This window comes from Beta vulgaris, chromosome 4 (assembly GCF_026745355.1).
Source record: "Beta vulgaris subsp. vulgaris cultivar EL10 chromosome 4, EL10.2, whole genome shotgun sequence".
Classification (NCBI taxonomy): Eukaryota; Viridiplantae; Streptophyta; class Magnoliopsida; order Caryophyllales; family Amaranthaceae; genus Beta; species Beta vulgaris.
In genome coordinates, this window is record NC_079205.1 from 51,502,555 (window position 1) to 51,525,350 (window position 22,796).

Below are 22,796 nucleotides of genomic sequence, written 5' to 3' on the forward strand. Positions count from 1 at the left end.
ATGTTTGTCTTTTTCCAAAGCCACAAAGTTCTCGTAATGGTCCTACTTTGGATTTTGATTTTCTTTCTGTTTTCTTTTAAAAGATAATTTAGCATCTTTTGCATATGAATATATAGTATTATGATTATCCAGTTACTTTTTGTATTTCGCTTCGATACTAAGAGCATGCTAGAAATTTTAAGTACTTTATCAAAGAAAGAACATGGTACTGCCATCATTTATTAGAAACTTTGGCCAAGCATACTCTTCCAATTATGGAGTAACACCTTGGCAAGAAAAAAATAAGAATAAAGCAACAGATAATCGTTTGATGATGATAAGATGATGACTAGTCCATTGTGGCTTTCCTCATAGCATTGACATCAACAACTGGAGGTGATGTCTCAGTCAAATTTGAACCCACCTTCAGAATAGACCTCAAAGGTCTCAGCTCGCCGTCGTGTCTTTGCTCCGGTGCCCCATTCTTCTTCCTTCTCTTGCTTCCATTTATAACTTCAGGTTCATCTTTAATACTAACCATCTTTCGTGGAGTTTTGGTTTTACATTCAGCCACAGTTTCCACTATTACCTTCCCTTGATCATACCACCAGTCAAATCCCTCGGCACCGAGCAGATGTGAAGCTTCATCTTCGATCTCAATTGAGGCCAAGCTTTCAGAATCTTCAGCTTCATGGATAGAACCAATGTGTTGAGTATTCATCTCTTGTCGATTGATAACTGACCAACTTGTCTTTCGAGTTTGCGGGAGTTGGACTGGAGGGCCCAAGGTTACAGGTTTAAGGGCTTGTGCAGCTAAGGTTTTCATGATGAAGCAGAACAATCTCTGGCAGATTCCAAGAGATTGAAGCTGCTGCTCTTTTTGATCCATTTCTTAAGGTCAAATGAAAGGAATTTGATTTACAAATGGTGTTAGGTGGTTCTAACTTCTATGTGCTTGAAACATGGTATCCCCTACCAAAAGTGGAGTGCAAGTGAAAACAAAGGTATAGGAGAGATTCTTTTCTTGGATAATATCACCATCAGTTTTGGTTATCCCAAAGAAATATTCTCTACTCTCCTTGTTCAGACAGATTTTCAGGTGTGACTGAAACTTAAACATGATTATACACAATTTAAGCCATGAGAAAATGCAGAATTTTTGAACCACTATAATAACGCATTTCAAACTCATAAATTATACAGCCTGGAAGGAAATATTTGTGACAAGGGACAGTGTTATTGTGTCAACTTCTGCCGAAAACCCAACATCCAGGGGTCCATGCCATTATCAAGATTTAAATGATTAATACCCTACTTGTAAAGCAATAGAAACATATGCTCAACTTACAAAATTGTGTGGCATCAGCAAATTTTGCCTTGCAACTGTACATGTCAAAACAAACAAATGAAGCTAACAAGTAGTAAAATTATTTAGGAGGAATTCGTCCACAGAGCCGCCAATATGCTCCAGTGTGATAAAGGGACTTCTCAAATACCCATATATCACGTACAAGTACCTGCTCAAACAATGGGATCAGCAGTAGACATTTGAATGAGCAAGACTTAGAGGTAAAAAAATTCGCAAGGCAAATTTCAGTGATGCAACATGAGGTTTAATTAAACAAAGGTAACTTCATGTTTTAATAATTGAAACCTCATTAATCTGATGCCAAAGTTCCGTAATATCCTGTTTTCCTCACCTTTCAAAAACAAAATTGAGTTCTACAACTCTAGTCTCTAGTGCACAGAAACACTGAGCAACTAAATATATGTCAAGAAGCCAAACTCCCCAAAAACATTTAGCAACCTCCTTTTTTAACCATCTACCTGGAGGAAACCAAAACAGTAAGAGCTAGAGAGAAGAAACAGTTACAAGAGCCTACTGTTTGTGAGAAAAATAATGAACAATCTAATAATTGTTCCAATATAAGCGTCTGAAAGGATTCATAAGAGAATCAAATACAAAGTAACATACATTGATTATGATATGGGAACTTGCTCCAAGCGATGTACTATAATGAACTTTTTTCCATTATGGCAAAACACTTTTCCTAGAGAGTAGAGTTTCTCTTAATAATTTTGAAAATGACAAGTCATAACAAATATTCCCATGCAGATATTGAAGACTTATTCAAGCAAAATCAAGGGAAACGTTTACAAATATTTTCCTAGTTAAAACCTGACAGCCAATTGGCCATAACAAGAAGAAGAAGCACACAATTATACCTCTTTATTTTTATCTCCCGCAACAATAGCACCTTTCGAATTGTAGGCCTCAAACTTCTGCAAGAGAAAATGAGAAATATCAAATTCAACTTCCTGTAGCAACTAACAAAAAAACAATAATCACATTAGTAGCCCATTTGGTGTCTAATTGTTTATATAAATTGATTTCTTTATATTTAAAACCTATATACTCATTTTCTTTCTATTCCAATTTCCAACACCTCTATATATATCTCCTATTGCCAACATCTAAATCAATATTCCTTTGTGTCTCTTGACTTTGTATGACCTTTGTGTCTCTTCCTTCCCTTCTAGAGTCAAACTCCCTCAAAAAAAATTTCTCAAAGAAAGTAGAGGTTACATGGTTAAATTCTTTTCGATATACCGATAGTGAATCAAGTATGATGGGTCCTTCAATTATAGACACTAAATTTTTTTATTAAAACATTCACTCAAATTTGTAATTACAATGTAGAATTTGTAGTAAATGGAAACTCTGTTGTATTTAAGTTACTTATAAATGCACAACAAACGTCCATACTCCATAGTTTGCAAACTGAATTTCATAACCTGAAGCACCAAAACAAAATGAGATCTTTGATTTTCTTTTTTTTCATATCCTAGTGATTGCCATCCAAAACTAAAGGTACCATCTTGAAACCTGGAAATATCTTTGCCTCCTAAATGACCTGTCTGCCTCTCACCTTAAAGCCAGTAAGCCACCAATCTCACAAGTGAATGTTCCAATTAAGACTTCTCTAGGTCGATGTCCCAATTCCTACAAGGGTCTTCCTCATATACTGTTAAAAAACTTGATATAAGTCTGAACTCTGACGTTAAAAATGGATATCCATCAGCTTAGTACCTTGTCAGCTTGCAGTAAATCAGTCAATTTCCCTTGTATATCTGTAAACCTCACTCATTTTCTATCCTTCATCATCAGCAAATTTAAACACCGTATGAATTGGCTTTTGCTATAGCCAATATCTTGTCAACCTCATCCTAAAGTTCATGATAAATTATTGTTGCTCTACCATCCGTTCCTACAGCCTTTGCACATTCATCTTCAAGATGGCTTGCGAAATGAAGTTTCATCACTATTAATTCAAGATGATTTTTGGTATGAGGTTCATAATATATTTTCAATAACAAAGTTAATTTATTTAATGATAAAAGATGTCTATAGTAAAGGACAAGAAATGCGGAGGTTTATATTGCTTGATAAGTGTATCCATGACATAATGAAGCAAAGTAATCATGCTCCCAATTACGAAAAAATGGGGGGATTATTGCTAACAGTAACTGGTTGGGATATATATTGAACATTCATACACTCTTTGAGATCTGTATTCAATCCATTATATTATGACACAAACTACTTGCAATCTTTTGCATTTGGTGGCTTTCCTCTGCAGCTCCAAATTATGATAAAAAATTAGTTCAGGGATTGTCAAAATTGCTCAAAAAAATAGAGAATAAGATACTATGCAACACTCAACCTATAAACAAAAGCTTGTCTTACAGAAACATATGAACAATTATGAATGTAATAAATAGTCAATTGTCAACCTTTGAAGCGAACATACTGAATAATTTAAAATTAGCAGCCTCACACTCCCATCTAATGAACATCTATATTTGGATAAATTAATGTACCCCTGGACACTGGAGCATGTGTTAAATGAACAAATTAAAAATTAAGCAACACTAAACAAAGGGCAACATGCAGCAGTTAGCTAGATATCACTGGAGCCTTCCATCAAACAGAAAAATACCTGCTTCGTAAGAAACTCGAGAGTGAGCTGTATGAAAACTTTTTTAAGGTCGCTGCGGTCAACCCCTATCTGGAATCAGAATAGTAAGAAATAGGTCAGTTCAAGAAGATGAAAAAGTAACTTGTTCAAACAAAACAATGAGAACGAATTCCATATTTCCAATATATATGTATACACTATCCTGCACACTAAAATATTTACTAAGTAATTCCTCACGAGCATTAGAAAGATCAGAGCTTCAAAAAGAATACGATCATAGACAGCCTCCCAAACCACCACCACCACCACCACCACCCACCCCCCCCCCCCCCCCCAAAAAAAAAACTTTATAAAATAGACAGCAAAAGAGTTTGACCTTGTGACCTCTATTAGGGTAGACATCCTCCTAGCGAGCTATCAGTAGGAAACTCTAGTAAGATTTGAAGATAATGATCAAGCTGAAATGTGTTCCAAATGATATGAAGCATATAATTAATTCAATGCACGAATCTTTCGTCTAAGGTAACATCGTGGCCAAATTAAGGAACCACACCTGTATTGCATAGAAGATTCTATAAGACTAAAATGCAAGTTTCAAGCATAGAAAATAAGACGGCCTTAAATTGATAAAAGAGGAGGAAAGTATCTCAAAAATAAAGAAAGTGAACCGCCATTCTCCCCTTAGAGCAAAAAGATGAAAAAATATATATATACACAATGCTTTAGCTTATATGCAAAAAATATGTAAAGATGCCAAAATTACCAATAGGCATGAAGGCTACTTCGTAAAGATCAGCAGATAATTTAATGCCAATATACCGTTCAAAGAATAGGTAAGCCACTTTAGCCGACCCCATCTTTTAGGCCTACATCTTTGGCATTGCTGTGTAACTTTTCAAGAGGTAGTTCCTCATAAAGGACAAGGAAACTTACAAAACTGTTGTTTCTTTTACGAATTTTCCTCTTTCTAAAACTACAACTCCACGATTCATAAACAAGAGAACTCCTCAATCTGCATCATCCGCTCTAGTTTCTCAATTTTGTATATTTTACTTTGCAAAAAAATTGTGCAGCTTCTTTCCAGAGCCAATATACTCTGCATTTAAGTGGTCCGAATTTGTGGACAAGTCCACTTTTTCTCCTCCAATCATAAACTATATCCCCAGCTTATATAGTCTATCTCACAACACATCATCATACAATAAACTCAGTAACTCTTGCAAGGATTGCGTCTTTCAAATGTACTCTTGATGGCAGATACTATTTCATTAAGACGTAATAAGGGAAGTATCAAACAGCATGCTACTTCAGAACCCAAAAAGAACATAACTTGATGAGAAATGAAGGAAATGTTTGATTTTGTTTATCATAATTCACTGAGTTGAAAATTTACCAACTTTGATGCTTTTGCATCCTTCCAATAGAAAGAGACCATCTCATGATGCAGAAATAATGGCTTATCTCAATAATTCTCTCTCGTACCACACAGCAGTAAGAATTGCACTCTTAGTAAATTCCCTTGAATAAAAAAGTCACACAAGCTCCTAAAAGTAGAAAATACTTTCTTGCCATGCAGCAATACAGCCAAGTCGTCAACTTAGTAAATCTCCACCTCAGAGAGAAACTCCATTGAAATAAAAACTAGTTCTTCTCAATAGTTCGGAAGTTTTTGTAGAGGTGAGATCCTAATAATTTCCCCATCCCAAGATACCAATTCCTGAATAGTAACAGCCTTAAGAGAGGCGATATTGTAATATGTGGATACTGGACCTTCAGATGTTGATCTCCATACTATAATTTTTTTCTTTCTGATAAGTCCCGAACTAAATAGTATGCCTAGATCAGTATTATAGATCTACTGTTAACTTAAAAGTTACAACCCCAACAAAGGCTTAAAAAACTGTGGACCTGTTATGGTAGACTTTCCCCACTTCACTGGAAAAAAGAAATGTTCTAGCTCCACCAACCTTTATAGCCTTACAGATCACCTTCTGGTCCATCACAGATCTCCAAACTAGTTCCCGCAAATATATTCCTTCATAAAAGTGAAGGGTCTTCTGCCAAAAAAGTTATCGGTTATCCCTTTAAACACAGAAACTTTATTTCAATTAACCCAATTATATATCTCATTCTTCACTGTACCAACCAACAAAAAATATCTCTCCATTCTCTCCCGATAACAAGGCAGTGAGGCATACGAATTGGGACAACAAACATAGACATAACAAATAGACAAGCCAGAGAAGGTAATCTTCAACCATTTGTCAACCTTACCCTCCCTCGTTTGATGAAATCTCAAACTTCCAGCCTAGAAGTCTCTGTTTCAGCCTCTCAGTAATCATCCTTCTATATATATGCCTCACTCCAGAAGGGAATACAACAAGTATTAACCTTTTTTTCAATTAGATAGAAGCTCATCAGTAATTAAGGATCGTTCAGAGTAGGAACAAGGGAGAAACAAGGGAAAGAAGGATACCAACAGAAGAGCTCATAATTACAACTAGGAAGTTTACCCTAGCGTATTCCAAACAAAAATGGAGAAGTTCATTAAATAAGAAAGATTTCACCATAGTTTACATAAGAATGACAGCATGAAAATATATGTGTATTTTATGAGAGAATTATGTTGTGAAGTTGCCTTTCCAAGCTCAGCTTAATGTTACATGGAGTGCATTTCCTAATATCAAGTTAGCCCAGTCAATTTGCCAGGCTAACACTTTCACAGCCACTGTTGACTAACTTGACCACAAAAGAGTGTAGAAAGTGAAACTTGCCAGTCTAGCTCGCAGAGTTCGTATTCTGACAGCTGGTTCAATCATGTCCCAGTAGACTTCGCTCCACATAGCTTCTCTTTGTTTAATATCATTTTTCAGGGCCTGTATGCATTCAGCTGAGTCAAAACTTTTTAATTAAATCAAGGGAAGATCTTTCAAGAAAATTAGAAAATTATCAAGAAATTTGGATAGGCTACTTACTGAGAACATGTTCTCCGTAACTGATTTCCTCAGTGATGTTTTATCACCATGTGCTAGTTGTGCATTTATCTGCGGAGGAAGAACATCCAGAAGAACCATTTTAAAATAAAATATGATGAGAAAAGATCTTTAAAAAATATGGAATCAAGTCACTAGAAGCAACCCACAATCTAATCGATGTTGGAAAAATTTCCGTTTAAAGGAAAAGGAAATTCCATAATCATTACTGGCACTATAATATTTTTGCTTCAAACGACATTAACCACCACCAAAAAGCATCAGAAACCAAACAATGATAACCATTTAGCTTCACCAAATACAAGGATGGTATAAATCAACCTATGCATCAATGATTCTGATTTCTGCCTTTTTCATGTATGATCAGGCTTGCCATAACTTCACATGACTGATGGAGCATTTGATTAAGCAAGCCAACAAAGAGCAAGGTAATGCTTACTCTCTTTTCCATTAGGTGGTGTTTATTTCTGTTTCATTTTCTTTCTTTGTTTTAATTTTCTCAATTACTTTACTCTTGAATGAGTTCACCCAAAATCGTGGTTTCAACAAGAGTAAAAGAACAAAAGAGATAAACACGTCGTAGATATTAGCTTCAGATTATTTTGTCAATCATTGCAAGATCCAACAATTCGATGGTTCAATTGGGCCACCTCGAACCTTGGTGGTCTAATCGACCATCTCATGGTTTGCCTCAATAAAATTGACAATGACGGATAAAATAAGACAGGATAAATGAGAGGCCAAGAACAACAGCAGGATGGTGATAGCAGAGGAAAGCATGGAGAGCATTGCTTTTTACAGAGGAAGGGAGCTACGGACGGTGGTGATGGAGGTGGGGGAGGAGGGAGTGGGGGTGGGAGAGAGAGGCAGGAGGGAGGGTGGCTGGCTGGCTGGGGAGAGGGGCTCTGAAAAATTGTCTTTCTTCGAGCAAATTATTGAGAGGAAATGAATTATTCTTTGAACTTAAAATGTAATCAAAGTATCAAACTTTAGTTCTTGATTCCTTTCACCTTAAAGCCTTTTCTAGATTCATTTTCCTATCCTTTAACAGAACCAAAAGGCCTCTGAAATGCTCCTATATTGATTAGTTATTGTTTACGGAACAGAAAATGCAAAAGATTGAGAATCTTACTGCTAGGTCTAGAGGGTATCTGGAGATCAAGAATACAAAGCACCTGAGTACTTTATGTACTCTCCATTTATAATCAGTAAGAGCTTAAACCAATCTTGGCAGCCCATCGGAAGGTCCAGAACCCTTGAGGTGGCCAGCAAGAAGAACCCCCCCCCCCCCCCCCCCCAAAAAAAAGGCAAATCTAAAGCAGTAACAGAATTACGCATACCTCTTTATATAATTTGAAAGCCTCTCTATAGAACCCCTGTTTTGAATACCCAAATTTTCTCAATTTGGAAACAGCATAGGCGCTTTTGAGCTGCAAAAGATAGCAGAGAGTGCTGATATAAGAAAAGTATACAAAACATGTAATCCCATTGGCAAATCGACAACAAGAAATCAAGCTTTTGTGATTTGGCCATTATTTAAACTAATTTGGACTTATTTGAGCTTATATGGACTCAAGCTATAAAATACACAAAGTAGTTTATACTGAATTTATTTGCTAAAAAAAAGCATTTTTTGATGTGAAAAGAATAAGCCAACAAGATCAACAGCCCTGAGTCTCACCACCGATACTAAATACATGCAGTTCTATAGGAAATCATTGCGACTTGTTCTCTGTTGGATGGTCCAAATCAATGGGTTGGGAGAGGACTCCTCTAGCCTGTTGACTTCACTAAACACAAACTCACGAACTTCCACCAATCAATATATTCCCTAATCTGTTCTATTTGGAAATCAAATACTTCTTCTGTTTCAATTTAGATGTTACACTTAAAATTACGGACTCTTGGGCAATTTTTGGAGTGGAGACTGTAGAGAGTTAGAGAGAACGAAAACAAAAGGGTCCCATGTGATAGGAGACATAGAGAGAAGTTATTACCCAAAATGAAAGTGTAACATCTAATCTGAAACATTCTAAAATAGTAAGTGATACATCTAAAAAGAAACAGCATAAGTATACCGATTGCCATAAAGGGTGAGAACATTTGTTTCCAAGGCAGTCAAGTACTTTCTCCGATCTTTTTTACTTGCAACGTTTTCCATTTTAGGAGGGTGCATATTACTTGCAAGTTGTATCATTGACATTTATGGCAATATATTCTCGTTTTCTCATCCTAGAATATGGGGATGGTTTCTCTTCTCCTAAATTCTTGTGTCATACTCCACTGTTGCAAGTAAAAGAACAAAGGAGGAAGCTTAAAATTGAAATTCAAAAACAAAGTGCAAAATCAGGGGCCATTACCAAAGCCTATGTTATGAGTTATAGCCTTATAGGAGACTGAAACCATAATCCACTTATTTTCAAATTACAATTTTTTGCCTTTGGCATAAAGCTCTTAGAGGTCGTGACGTGAGAGAATTAGCTTGGATTTCTGTTTCAAAGCCTTTACAAGTCTCATAAATCCGAGTTTGATAGATACAAGGGTTTTCTAAAGTCGTGCTTGTTAAGGTGTAGTTGTTTGTCGATTTTGTCATTGTTGTAGTTTGGAAGACATGCATTTTTGAGACAAGGGTTCTCACCAAGTGTTCTTATGCATTAAGCTGGTCTTCTTAGTCTCATAGGTTTGGGGGTTTACTAGAGCTATCTTTCCCAATGTGATGGGCACACATTGCAGAACAAGTTTCAAAGAATCGAAGGTTCTGTCCTTACCCATCATGCTTTATCATCATTCTTACTAATTAAATGGATCTTTATCCAAAGAAAAGGTTAAGGATATAACTAGGGCCCTTGAAATGGATCAATTAAAAGCGTGAGTCGTAAAACAACCAAGACTAACTTTGCCAATATGTATACAGAGAAGCTGCAAATCACAAATCTTGTGTGAGGCTAACAGTTTTCATTTCCCATCTCATGGAAAACCCTTTTTGCTCCGCTTAGCCCTATCCCCCTCTAGAGGTATTTTAGTGATAGGTTCTATAGGAACTAGACGGTCCTATTTGGTCAAATACCTAGTGACAAACTCCTATGTTCCTTTTATTACGATATTTCTGAATTGCACATTGACAGGCAACATCCAGAAAACTGCATTTACAATGCAAAATTAAAGCAAATAACTAAATTGAAAAAATATCCGATGGACTGGATAAGAAACTATAATAATGAATTTTACCAATACAACTAACTAAAAAGATTAAATTGTTTCAAAGCAAAAGCAGATCCCTTGGAAAGTTAATAAGCTAATTGAAAAAAGCTTCACCTCTAAGATCATGTCTTCCTTTGTTCTTCTCCATCCATTTCTAGTGAACCACCTAAAATAGAAGATGAAAAAAAAGGAGTTTCCCACCATAAAAATTTGAATATAAGGAGAAAAATTAAAGAATTAAAAAACAGTGTTCAGCGAAAATCAGTTTTAATCAGTAAAAATCAGTATTTGTACAGAGAAACAGTTAAACACAGTTATGATCAGTAAAAACAAAAACAGTTCAGTACAAATTAGGGGAAGAGAAAAGAGCCTTAGTCAATTGGATTAAAGCAAGAAAACAAGTGGACAAAGTATACAAACATTGGAACATAACAGAACCAATTAACTGAAACAAAGAACTGAAAATGGAAAACTGAATATAAATCTTGTAAGAATTTAATAAAGTTCAAATATCATGTAGCATCAAATTATGATCGACAGGAAGCAGTATTGCTACTCTGCAGGTGATATGGCCCATGCTCAATCATTCCATATCTTTGCAATCCGTTAACCCATCGTGAAAGTAAAAAAGTTTATGTATCATGCTTTCCATGAATTTTCCATCTTGCTTTCATACTTTAGAGCTTCCAAAGCCCGTATAGATGGAAAATAAGTAAGAAGAACAAAATCCATGAGCTTCTAACCTCCTTTAGACAGCCAAAAAAAATTGATTCTAAATTTGTTGCTGATGTTAAGAGTCGATAATTGTTTCACTCTAGTTATCTAGAAAAACTGCTAAACAGCAAGTAATCAGAGCTGTAAGCCTGTAACTCAGGAGATAATAATCTCCTTGATGAGCTGGCACTTTCTGTTACAAGATTGTTAGTTTGTTAGAGAAGTTATAATTCAGTTAGTTAGAAGTTAGTTTTCTTTAGCTTAGAACTTCTTGTATAAATAACTCTTTAGGCTGTAATTTTCATTTGAGAGTTTATGAAATAAAGATTAAGAGTTTCTCTCTCTAATCTCATTGAGATAACTTTCTGTCATCTCTTCATGGTATCAGAGCTACACGCTCAAATATTGATCGAGTTCTTCGATTTTTTGATTGTATTCAATCAATTCTTACTAAATCAAGATAATTCTTGCTGAAATTCTTCAATTTCTTGATTCAAGTCAACGTTTTAGTTGATTATTTCAATCTTCTTCAATAGAATCAACAATCTGAGTTGATTTTCTCCGGTTTTCAATCTTCATTTGCAAGATTATTGAATCTCTTGATTCTGAAAATGACAGAAGCTTCTCAAAATTCTGTTTCTCAACCTCAGACAACAATGATAGGATATACAGATAAGTATTTCTTAGGATCAGGAGACCAACCTGATCAATAAGCTTAATGGTGATAATTTCCTTACTTGGAATCGTGGAATCAGATTAGCTTTGGGAGCTAAGAATAAGTTGACATTTATTGATGGAAAAACTCCTAGACCTCCATCTAATTCTGAAGAACTGCAGAAATGGTTAAGGAATGATTACATGATTCAGTCATGGCTACTGAATTCCATGGACAAAGTGATTGCAGAAGGATTTATTCTTCAACAATCTGCCAATCAGTTGTATGAAGAAATTATTGAAAGGTATGGACAATCTAACGCACCTCAGTTGTTTGAATTACATAAACAATTGTCATCTGTCTCTCAAGGTTCTGATTCTATTGTTCAATACTATTCTAAACTGAAAAGAATTTGGGATGAAATACAATTGTTAGATGGATTTCCTGATTGTGAATGTGGAGCATTAGATTCTTGTGGAATTTTAAAGAAAGTTTTAGCTGCTGATCAGAAACAAAAGTTAATTCAATTGCTGGTTGGATTAGATAAAGGATATGATATTGTTACAACAAACATATTAAGTATGGATCCTTTACCTAATGTGAATAGAGCATATTACATGCTTTTACAAGTTGAGAGACAGAATAGGCTTAATGTTCAGCAAGAATCTTCACTACAGTGCATTTGTGTCTATGAGACAACAAGCACCTCAAGGATCTATACTACATGTTAATACTTCTCAGTATGACAGAAGATATGGCAAGAGATTCAAGATTGATAAAACTAGTAGAAAATGTGACTATTGCAAGAAAACTGGTCACACTATGGATCAGTGTTTCAAGTTGACTGGTGTGTATCCAAATTGGTTTCTTAATATGAAAAACAAATCTACTGGTGTTACTGCCACAAATAAATTGGCTGCACATGTTGGAGAAATTGGTAATAGCACTGAATTTGCTGGCAATACACCTTTAGACCTTTCTAGAGGAGGTGTTAATGGTTCTACTACACACACTCAAGTTGATTATGCTCTTGTCCAAGCTGTTTACAAGGAAATGATGAAGATGGTGAAAGGTCAAGCCACTTCTCAAGCTGCTTCAGATTTCAATCATTCAGTGAATTTTGCAGGTATAATCACTGCTTCCAATGCTAATTCATTGCCATTTTTGCATGATAAAATAGCTTGGATTGTAGGTACTGGAGCAACAGATCATATACTCTGGGATAGAAGCCTATTTGCTTCACATAATTTATTACATACACCTATTAAAGTTGGTCTACCTGATGGTACTGTGCAACTTACCGATAAAATCATCTTGAAAAATGTTTTGTTAATACCTGATTTCACTCACAATCTCCTTTCTGTTAGTAAGCTTTTGTCTCAAAATAATTTGCTTGCTATATTCACCTCTTCTTCATACCAATTTCAGGACACTACAACTAAAGATGTTCTGGCAATTGGCTATCAACAGGCTGGCTTATATAAGTTCAGTACTGTTTCTTCTTCTTCAAACTCATCTGCTGTTGATCTATCTTTGTTCAATAAAAGTTTCCATGTTGGCATTTCTGTACCTACTTTTAGTATTTTACATGCTAGACTAGGTCACTTGTCAGTACAAAAAATGTCAAAGCTACCAATTTCATTCAAACAGATTAACAGAATACTATGGCAGATTTTTGTTGTGAACCTTGTATCTTTGCTAAGTCTCATAACTCACCTTTTCCTATCTCTACTTCTCATGTTGGTGCTATTTTTCACTTAGTTCATGTTGACCTTTGGGGTCCATATAGACACTCTTCTTTATCAGGTGCTACATATTTTTTAACAATACTTGATGATTTTTCAAGGACTACTTGGACTCATTTGGTTCATTCTAAAACACAAATACCTACTTTGATAAAAGATTTCATTGCTTATGTTGAGAATCAATTTGATACTTCTATTAAAATCATTAGAAGTGACAATGGGACTGAGATTTTTCAGGAAGCTTGTTCTTCCTTGTTTGCTAGCAAAGGCATTATTCATCAAAGAAGTTTGCCTGGTAAGCCCCCAACAAAATGGCAGGGTTGAAAGGAAGCATAAGCATCTCCTTGAAACTGCCAGGGCTCTAAAATTTCATGCTGCTCTTCCAAATAGATTTTGGGGTGAATGTCTTTTGGCTTCTACTTACCTCATTAATCTCATGCCTTCCTCTGTGTTACAATGGCTTACACCATATGAATGCTTAATGAAAAAACCACCTTCTTATGATCATTTGAAGTTTATAGGTTGTTTATGCTATGCTTCTTGCAAATCTTCTAACAAGTTTGCTCCTAGGGGCAAAGAAATGTGTTTTCTTAGGCTATCCCTATGGACAAAAAGGGTACAAATTATATGATTGACAATCTCACAAAATCATTCTTAGTAGAGATGTTAAGTTTCAGGAAGATATCTTTCCTTTTAAAGCATCTTGTTCTTCACAAACTGATTCTTATTCACCATCTACTTCTATGGTTAATCCTGCATTACATGATGATGATATTCCTCATTTTTTTTTTCCCCTACTTTTTCTACATCTTCTACATCTCCCATACATACATCTCCTAATACATCTTCTCTTATCTCTCTTGATTCACCTACTGCACAATCATCTTCATCTCTTGATTCTCTTTCACAACCTTCTACTGATATTGTTCTTCAATCTTCTAGCACTCAGGTTACAGAACCTGTTTGTTCTCCTATAAGAAGATCTTCTAGACAACCTATTCCTTTTACAAAATACACAGATTTTGTTCTTTCTAAACCTCTTATTCCTCCTTCTACTTCTTCTAATTCTTCTTCTTTTAATGTCTTTCAATGCCCTGAACTTTCTTCCTTACCTACTGACCATCTTGCTAGCTTAGCAAATGTTCTCTCTATTGTTGAGCCTTCTTCTTATGCTCAAGCCAAGGCTGATCCTAGATGGGTGGATGCTATGAATAAAGAATTGGAGGCCCTTGAAAAAAATGGCACTTGGGATATTGTGGATCTTCCTAGTGATGTTAAACCTATTGGTTGTAAGTACGTCTATAAGACTAAGTTTAATCCTGATGGCACTGTGGAGAGATGTAAAGGAAGATTGGTTGCTCGTGGTGATAAACAGATTAAGGGCAAGGATTATAAACATACTTTTAGTCCTGTGGCCAAGTTTACTACTGTTAGAACAATTCTTGCAGTTGCTGCTGCTTGTCACATGGAAATTCATCAAGTGGATATTAATAATGCTTTCCTCCATGGTTTTATTGAGGAAGATATGTATATGCAGCCTCCTTTGGGTTACACCAAGATCAAACCAGGTCAGGTCTGTAAACTGAAACGTTCCATTTATGGCCTGAAGTCAATGGAATTTAGAATTGACTAAGTTCCTTCTTAGTCTTGGTTTTGTTCAATCTGTGTATGATTACTCTATGTTCACTTCACAACATGGTAACACTTACACTATAGTTGTGGCCTATGTGGATGATCTCTTGATAGCTGGGACACATCTTACTTAGATTAACTTTTGAAGGATAAGTTACATGCTGAATTCACTATTAAAGATTTAGGCCCTCTCAAATACTTCTTAGGTATTGAAGTTACTAGAGATGCAGCTGGTATTCTACTGAATCAAAGAAAATATATTTTGGATCTCCTTCATAACACTGGCATGTCAGATTGCAAGGCTGTAGCCTGTCCTTTTCCTCAGGGTCTGAAGCTCAGTAAACATGATGGTGATTTAATGACTGATCCTGAACTTTATAGAAGAATCATTGGTAAGCTATTATACTTGAACATGACCAGGCCAGATATTTCATGTGTGGTTCAACAGCTTAGCCAATTTCTATGTACTCCAAGAGTTCCTCACTTCCTTGCTGCTCAACATGTTCTTAAGTACTTAAAGGGTACATTACATCATGGTTTATTCTATTCAGCTGATTCCACATTACAAGTTCATGGATATTGTGATGCAGATTGGGGTTCTTGTCTTGATTCAGCAAGATCTCTCACAGGTTATTATATCTTTTTGGGTACTTCTCTCATATCTTGGAAAACTAAGAAACAAAAATTGGTTTCTAAAAGTTCTACTGAAGCAGAATATCGCAGCATGAGCCACACCACAAGTGAACTTACTTGGATCAACAATTTACTAATTGATCTTCGAATTCAAGTTCCTACTCCTGTGCCTTTGTTTTGTGATAACAAGGCTGCTCAACACATAGCTGCAAATCCTTGTTTTCATGAAAGAACCAAGCATTTGCACATTGATGTTCACTATGTCAGAGAGAATGTAGAATCTGGCTTCATAGCAACTCATCATGTTAGTTCACAGATGCAGTTAGCTGATGTGTTAACAAAGTCTCTTGGACTTGCTCATCATAAATTATTAAATTTCAAGCTAGGCCTTGTTTCTTCTATGCCTTCCCCAAGTCCTGCTTGAGAGGGGGCTGTAACTCAGGAGATAATAATCTCCTTGATGAGCTGGCACTTTCTGTTACAAGATTGTTAGTTTGTTAGAGAAGTTATAATTCAGTTAGTTAGAAGTTAGTTTTCTTTAGCTTAGAACTTCTTGTATAAATAACTCTTTAGGCTGTAATTTTCATTTGAGAGTTTATGAAATAAAGATTAAGAGTTTCTCTCTCTAATCTCATTGAGATAACTTTCTGTTATCTCTTCAAGAGCATATGCATATCAATCATTTACAAGTGATCTGCAACACAGTGAGATTCAACTCCCAGCATCCTAGAAAGAATTTTCACAATTCCATTTGATGATGTCTCAGATAAATGCCTGCTTTCAAATCAAAGCACAATCCTTCCACTTTCCAAAACTACCCTTAGCATCAACATAATATTTCAAGTTAGATAGGAAATATGAATGAAGCACATGGTCCATTTGAATGAAGTACATGGAAGTCAAAAAAGTCGCTACCTTTTTAAGAATGAGATTGGTTCTCGAGGTGCATATGGTTCGTAGATAAATCCAGGACTAAGCATAGCGACTTGCATAGCCCCCTGCATACAGAATGATGCATGCACATTTAGCTTTCTTTGGGTATTTTTCGCGATACCAAAATTAAGGGAAAAAACTCACACTCGATATTAGAAGACCAAACCAATACATGGAATGATGCCTTTGAATAATCAATTAGTAAACAATCAACAGAAGAAGTTCAAGTGTAATGTTCAAATACCAAAAAGAAATAGATGGTGAATACACATCTTTGACATTCATCACGTACACCTTAAGCAGAAATATTTCTATTCAGCTTCATGACAATCATGAGCAAGGATTGACATGCAATACAGTATAGTAACAGCACGATTATAACGAGAATACTGTCCATTCACGGAACAACAAGTGCAAACACCAGTACCTTAGGCACACACAAAAATGAGACACTATCGCATTTCATAGTTTCCTTTTCTAGGTCCATAATCTTGGATTTTCACCCATTCCAAAAAATAATAACCAGTCTTACCCCATATTTTTATAACCAAATTATACAAATCATTTCTCAATATTGAGTAGGAACTTCAACCCCAAACCACCCAAAACTATTGCCCTCAATCAAATAACACTTGCAACTAACAAAATTTAACTAAGCCACCCATAGGTTCTTGATTATACACAAAAAGGCACTCTTCCCACTTTAGCCTGATTAATCATTAAAGAACCCCCTCAATTAACCTTAAATACCCAGTTTTTCTCCCCAAGCCTCTCTCCTTTTGATCACTGCCTCCAAACACTAATCAACAAACACTTCAACTAAAACCTCCTCACAAGCACCTCACTGCCATAATAATCTCACAACCACACCATCTAAAGCTCACCTCTTCCCATCAATCAAAAAAACATCAAAAACACCAACCTCATAGCCACAACCACTACAAAGTAAAACTCAAGCCATCAAACCCATAACCAAGCAACAACACTAGCCACCGACCCCAGAAACCAACAGCCACAACCACCTTAATACATAGCATCAAAATCAAAACCCTGGCCACCAACTTCCCAACAAACAATAACCTCACCATCACAAACCTAGCAACCAACTCCCTGTAAATCACAAAATAATCATCAACCTTACGGCAGCACAAACCACTAACAAAGAGGGGAGAGAAAAAAAAAGAGAGCAGAGAAACACTGACGAGCTTCCTTATAGCTTATGTTTAAAGCAATGTAAGGTCGGCCAGAGAAATTACCATTTGTCGTGTTTGAGGCGGGGCTTTTGCATGAGTTGTTATCAGTCTAGCTTCATGAAGAAACACTGGCAACCCAGCAACCTGAAACCAAGGATAATGATAGAAAAGTCACATAGTTTTATATATCTATATAAAGGAAGGGGGAGTTACAGTATCCCCCTATAGATTTACTTAAGTGCCCATTAGTAAATCAACTATTATAAGAAAAAAGGGGAAAACAAAGTCAAATTCAAATATAACAATTAAAAATTAACTTAAATGTTAAAGGCAATCAAGTTATAATTAAGCCACCAAAAAGCTAAATTCATATCATTGTGAGTATGAAGGTCCTTTTGGCGAAGCCAAAGTCATATACGGTATAAGATTTATTACATTCATGTGGAAAAACGTAAAAAGGAATCTTACATCAATCAAATATCTTATCGGTCAATTCACTAACACAGTCAAGAAATTACATGAAAACGGAAAATTCATTTAATTAACAAAGTGAAATAATTTATTTAACACAAAAAACTATGTTAATACAACATAAGAAATCCTAAATTAATTCACTTAACATTCTTTTATCGTTCATCAAGTTTAATTTTAAAAACCTACAAGAAAGAATAAGTAAAAAAAAATGATAGATGCTTAACCTATGAAATTTAGCCAAAAAAATGTCTGGTGTTTAAATTTTTACCCCTATTTATGCCCAAAAAGGCTAGCATTTATGTTTGAAAAACAAAAATCAGGCACGCATTGCATGGATATTTTGCTAGTCTATATATATGAAGAAGAATGTTTTCGAGAGCATAAAGCACGTCATCTAAGTTTGACATATCATAAGTTAAAAATTAAGTTTAAAAATAAATATAATTCTAAAGAGATAAAAGTACATTTATAGAGTTTAAGATAAGAGAATAATAAGATTTGATTTACAATAAACTATAATAAATAATAACGTCGAGTAAGTTGATCATAACTTCTAATATACACTTCGAATATTCCTAATTTTTGTACCATTAGATTTAGCTTGAAAAAAACTTAGAAACAAGATATACTAATAATTTACTTGATAGTTCATAAGATAAATTCAATTGAATCATCCATCTTCCTGAAAAAGTAACAATTAAATCATTGTGCAAAGGTTTTGACTTTTGATAAACTAAAATATTAAGTGTTTAACAAGAGAAGAATTTATATAATTTTTATAACAAAATACCTTCATCGCAAGGGTTTGAAAGCCAGTTTTTAGCAAGTCTTGATCATATACAACAATTAGACAAAATATAATGACAAGAATTCTTTTATGATTTCATAGAACACCTAAAATATTACTAGTTAAGTATGAGTTTTGTACCATTGTAGGGCGAAGCACCGTTGCTCTGCCATGAGTCAGTGGATAGTTATGACTCTCATATATGCAAGAATATGTCCTGCAGAAGCTAACTTGAGGCCCTATTAACACCAAGAAAACTTCATGTAAGCATATAATTCCTCCTCTAAAGGAAAACTGGAAAAGCATCTTCATGGAGTCTCAAAGTCATCATTTATCATTGATTCTCATGTTTGCACACATCTAAGCGCCCGACAAGGAGCAAATCAGAAGAAATGAGTGGTTATTTATAAATGTTTTTGCAACCTACAATGTACATGAGTATAAAACTATGAATAATATATAGCTCTTGAGCATTTCTACTACAATTAAATGAACCATTTAACCTTCACATTTTGGTTAGTTAATCAATAATAAATCGATAAAAGAAATTGCTTAGACCTGAAAAGTTGATTAATAGCACGATTAACAACCAAAAAAATGTTAGGGAGCAGTATATCAAAGTTATTTTAGCTTCATATATTTCAACTAAATCGATAGATACAAAAATTAGCATCAAATGCAAATTTCAGATTATGATAGTAGAATTGAATACTAGTACCGATAATAACACCATTAGAGTAACTTCTTGAGCTTCCAAGACTGCCAAATATTGAATTACAAAGCCAAATTAATAACAAAAATTCCAAAAAAAAAATTAAAATATAGGAGGAAAAATGAGAAGATAATCTTACGCAAAGGAATGATGCTGAAGCTGGACAAATCTTAGTACATTTCGAATGGCATTGGATCGCAGAATCGCCATCTTCGATCAAAGCGAGATTTTTTATTGCAAAATGCTTGGGAAGAAACTAGAAAGACGGGGTTTTGTGGGAGTGTGAGAGGGTTTAATGAAAAATGATTTGGTACTACGCTGTGCTCCTGCGCGCTATGTTCTTGCTGTCGAAAGCTGACCCAACCTGAATTCAGCATAATCGTATTAAGTGTAATCAAGTATAGGTCATACTCTCTGACTCTCTCCATCCTAAAATATACGGAGTAGTTTTCATTTTCATTTTGAGTATCCTAAAATATAGTTTACATTTTTATATTTAGTTTCACATTTTTTCATAATTTGTCTAGAAAAATCGTGTTCCATCATTTATTTATCTCTTGAATTTTGTGTTTTTTCCTTTGTTTATTGAACCAAAATGTTACACTTAATTCACTTTCACCAAATATTCTCCAATCTCTCCTAAAATTATTTTTTCCCATACAACATTTATTTAAATAAATAAAAAATCTTTACTATCTTTCTTAGATTCTACTTGCATAAATTACCGTAAAAAAAAGAAAATGAGAACTATATTTTGAGATGGAAGGGGTACTTATTTTGAATTCCTACTGGTCGAGTCAATAGGGATGGCAACGGGTGGGATTTGGATCAGGTGAGCCATCACCTGGTTAGATTGAATCTCATCCATCCATCCGTCACTCGCTTTACTCATCACCCGAAATCCATCCATCCATCACAACCGGGTGATTCGGGTGGGTCGAGTGATTAACGGGTGATAAATCTAAATATCAAATTTAGATAAAAACTTTGGACTTCTACATTCCATCAATACCTTTCCAAATTCACAGCTTGTACTTCTCTGCACTAATTCAATGACTACAGAATGCTACTTGATGCCACTCCAACAACAATAATATGTATTGGAATAAGTGAATAACAATAAAATGAAGGAAGAAATGTGAACCACAGTGGAAAGTTAAACATCTATGTACCTATATGGTTGATACTCAAGGATTATTATACACTAGGAAGACCCAAGTCAAGCCGAGCCCTATTATACGTTCGATGTTTGACTCAGCTAATAAACATCTATGTACCTATATGGTTGATACTCAGTGAACAAAATGAGGAATACTAACCACAGATAGCAATGAAAAGCCACGAACGGAATCCGGCGACTGAATCCGGCGAGTCTGGGAGTGATTGGTTTGTTGGGAGGCTGGAAGCCTGGGAAAGAATTAGAGAAATAGAGGTTTAGGTTTTGGGTTTTTAGTTTTTTTATTTAGTATTTTAATTTAAAATTTATTATAATAAAAAGTAAACAGATGGATAATGGGTCGGGTGATTAATCGGGTGGTGGATCGGGTGGTGGGTGAGAAATTGTCACCCGCATCCTACCCGAATTGGTCACCCGGTTCACTCGTCACCCGCTCTTTATCCATCTATATCGGGTTTTCACCTTTTATTTAAACAGGATGGATCGGGTTACTGGATATCCTGGATATTGCCATCTCTACGAGTCAGTTTGTTGGGGATCAACCTCTTGAGGCCACATGTAGATGTCTGACATGTGATGACCTAACACTTGATTGAACTTAATACGACTCACATCTAACTCAATTTGAATCCAACTTAGACTATGTTCAGTTCACTTTATTTTTACTTATTTCAAATCTAATCAGATCAGATCAGAAAAAATAAGTTCAAATCAGTTCAGATCATGCTTATATTTAAAAATCATTATTACTATTAAATATCTTTCATTACATATTAGTAAAATTTTAATAACTGAATATTAATAAAGTACTCATTGAGACGAATCAAACAAGATCCCACATGACTATATTTTTTTTCTTATATATTGAGAAAAATCAAAAAGATAAGATCTTGTAAATCGGGAAAAATAAGTTCAGATCAGATCATAAAATTTCAGGTGAACTAAACATAGACTTAGTTTGTTTTATGCTTAATCCTTATTTTTTGACCTTAATCCTTGCCGACCTAATTATTATCTCCACTCCATTTGAACCTGAATTGAGTTATATTCAGCTAGTTAAAAAGGATTTTAATTAAAACTTTATGTTCCTATTCTAGTCTAATTTTTTAAAAGCATAGCCTATATGAATATATACAATCATTTACAAATTACCATAACTGTTAACGGGAACAATAGAAGATATTTCAATCTGTTAGAAGATAAACTCCAAGACTGTATCAAGCACAGACCAGTATGAGCCCAATCTAAAACCATTTAAAATATGACAAGAAAGCAAAATGACACGATTTGTAACACAGCTCGAATTTGGAAGTTGGAACATCTCAATAACACTTGTTACAAGTTATCACCTAACTCGAGCATAATTTGATTGTAACCTGAACTTTATGCACAGAAATGACTCATTTTGAACTTCATTAAATATGTACTTACTCGAACCAAATTCGATCACGGCCAAACTTTGTTAGATTTGAAGTTGACCCACCTTAGACTTGACCCGTACCAAACTTGATCTGACCCAATAATTATCTGATCTAAACTTTTTTTATATATAATTACTTAAGAATGGTTTGAAGTTCAAGGATGTAGTTGTTGACCAACCTAATATCCCTCAAACTACCATACATGATCTCGATAATTATCGAACTTCAAAACCATCGTTCTCTTAACCTCCACTAAATCATCTACACCTAGTGAAAAACTGTGGTCAAAAGATAAAGGGATGGAAAGTTTCAACTAGTCGTAGTGAACAAAAGGAAAGTTTACCATTTTCTTTTTATTCGGTAATTTACTAGCCCTAGGAGGTGGGATTGATTAGAATCGAACTCCGTCGGGAGGTAAGAGCTCCAACCATTGGGCTCCCACCTGATTCTCGGGAAAGTTTACCATTTGATTATGATAAATTGAGTTAAAGAAAAAAGGAAAAATGAAGGATAGACGCTAGATGGAAAAACATTCATTATTTGAAAGGAAAATGTTTAATATCATGA

The 22,796-nt window shown here is 35.0% G+C and overlaps 1 protein-coding gene across 1 annotated transcript; it reads right to left on the bottom strand.

Annotated features, from left to right (window-relative positions):
* Window positions 1-1,128: 1,128 nt before the first annotated feature.
* On the bottom strand, window positions 1,129-21,085 carry LOC104891054 (uncharacterized). The gene is made up of 13 exons (XM_010676700.4): window positions 20,951-21,085; window positions 19,771-19,995; window positions 19,638-19,678; window positions 19,061-19,158; window positions 17,722-17,802; window positions 16,448-16,530; window positions 10,268-10,319; window positions 8,293-8,382; window positions 6,935-7,003; window positions 6,734-6,835; window positions 3,981-4,049; window positions 2,206-2,262; window positions 1,129-1,496 (listed from the first exon to the last, which is right to left on the bottom strand). The coding sequence occupies exons 2-13, from the start codon at window positions 19,839-19,841 to the stop codon at window positions 1,407-1,409; spliced, it is 903 nt and encodes a 300-aa protein (XP_010675002.2). The 5' UTR covers window positions 19,842-19,995; window positions 20,951-21,085; the 3' UTR covers window positions 1,129-1,406.
* Window positions 21,086-22,796: the final 1,711 nt, after the last annotated feature.

Excerpts from the sequence above, each read along its gene's own strand:
- LOC104891054 (XM_010676700.4), bottom strand. The coding sequence starts at position 19,841 with ATGGCGATTCTGCGATCCAATGCCATTCGAAATGTACTAAGATTTGTC. Across the intron at positions 10,320-16,447 it reads CCAATCTCATTCTTAAAAAG|GTGGTTCACTAGAAATGGAT; the intron begins GTAGCGACTTTT and ends CTTCTATTTTAG. Across the intron at positions 1,497-2,205 it reads CGGGAGATAAAAATAAAGAG|GTACTTGTACGTGATATATG; the intron begins GTATAATTGTGT and ends TTGTTTGAGCAG.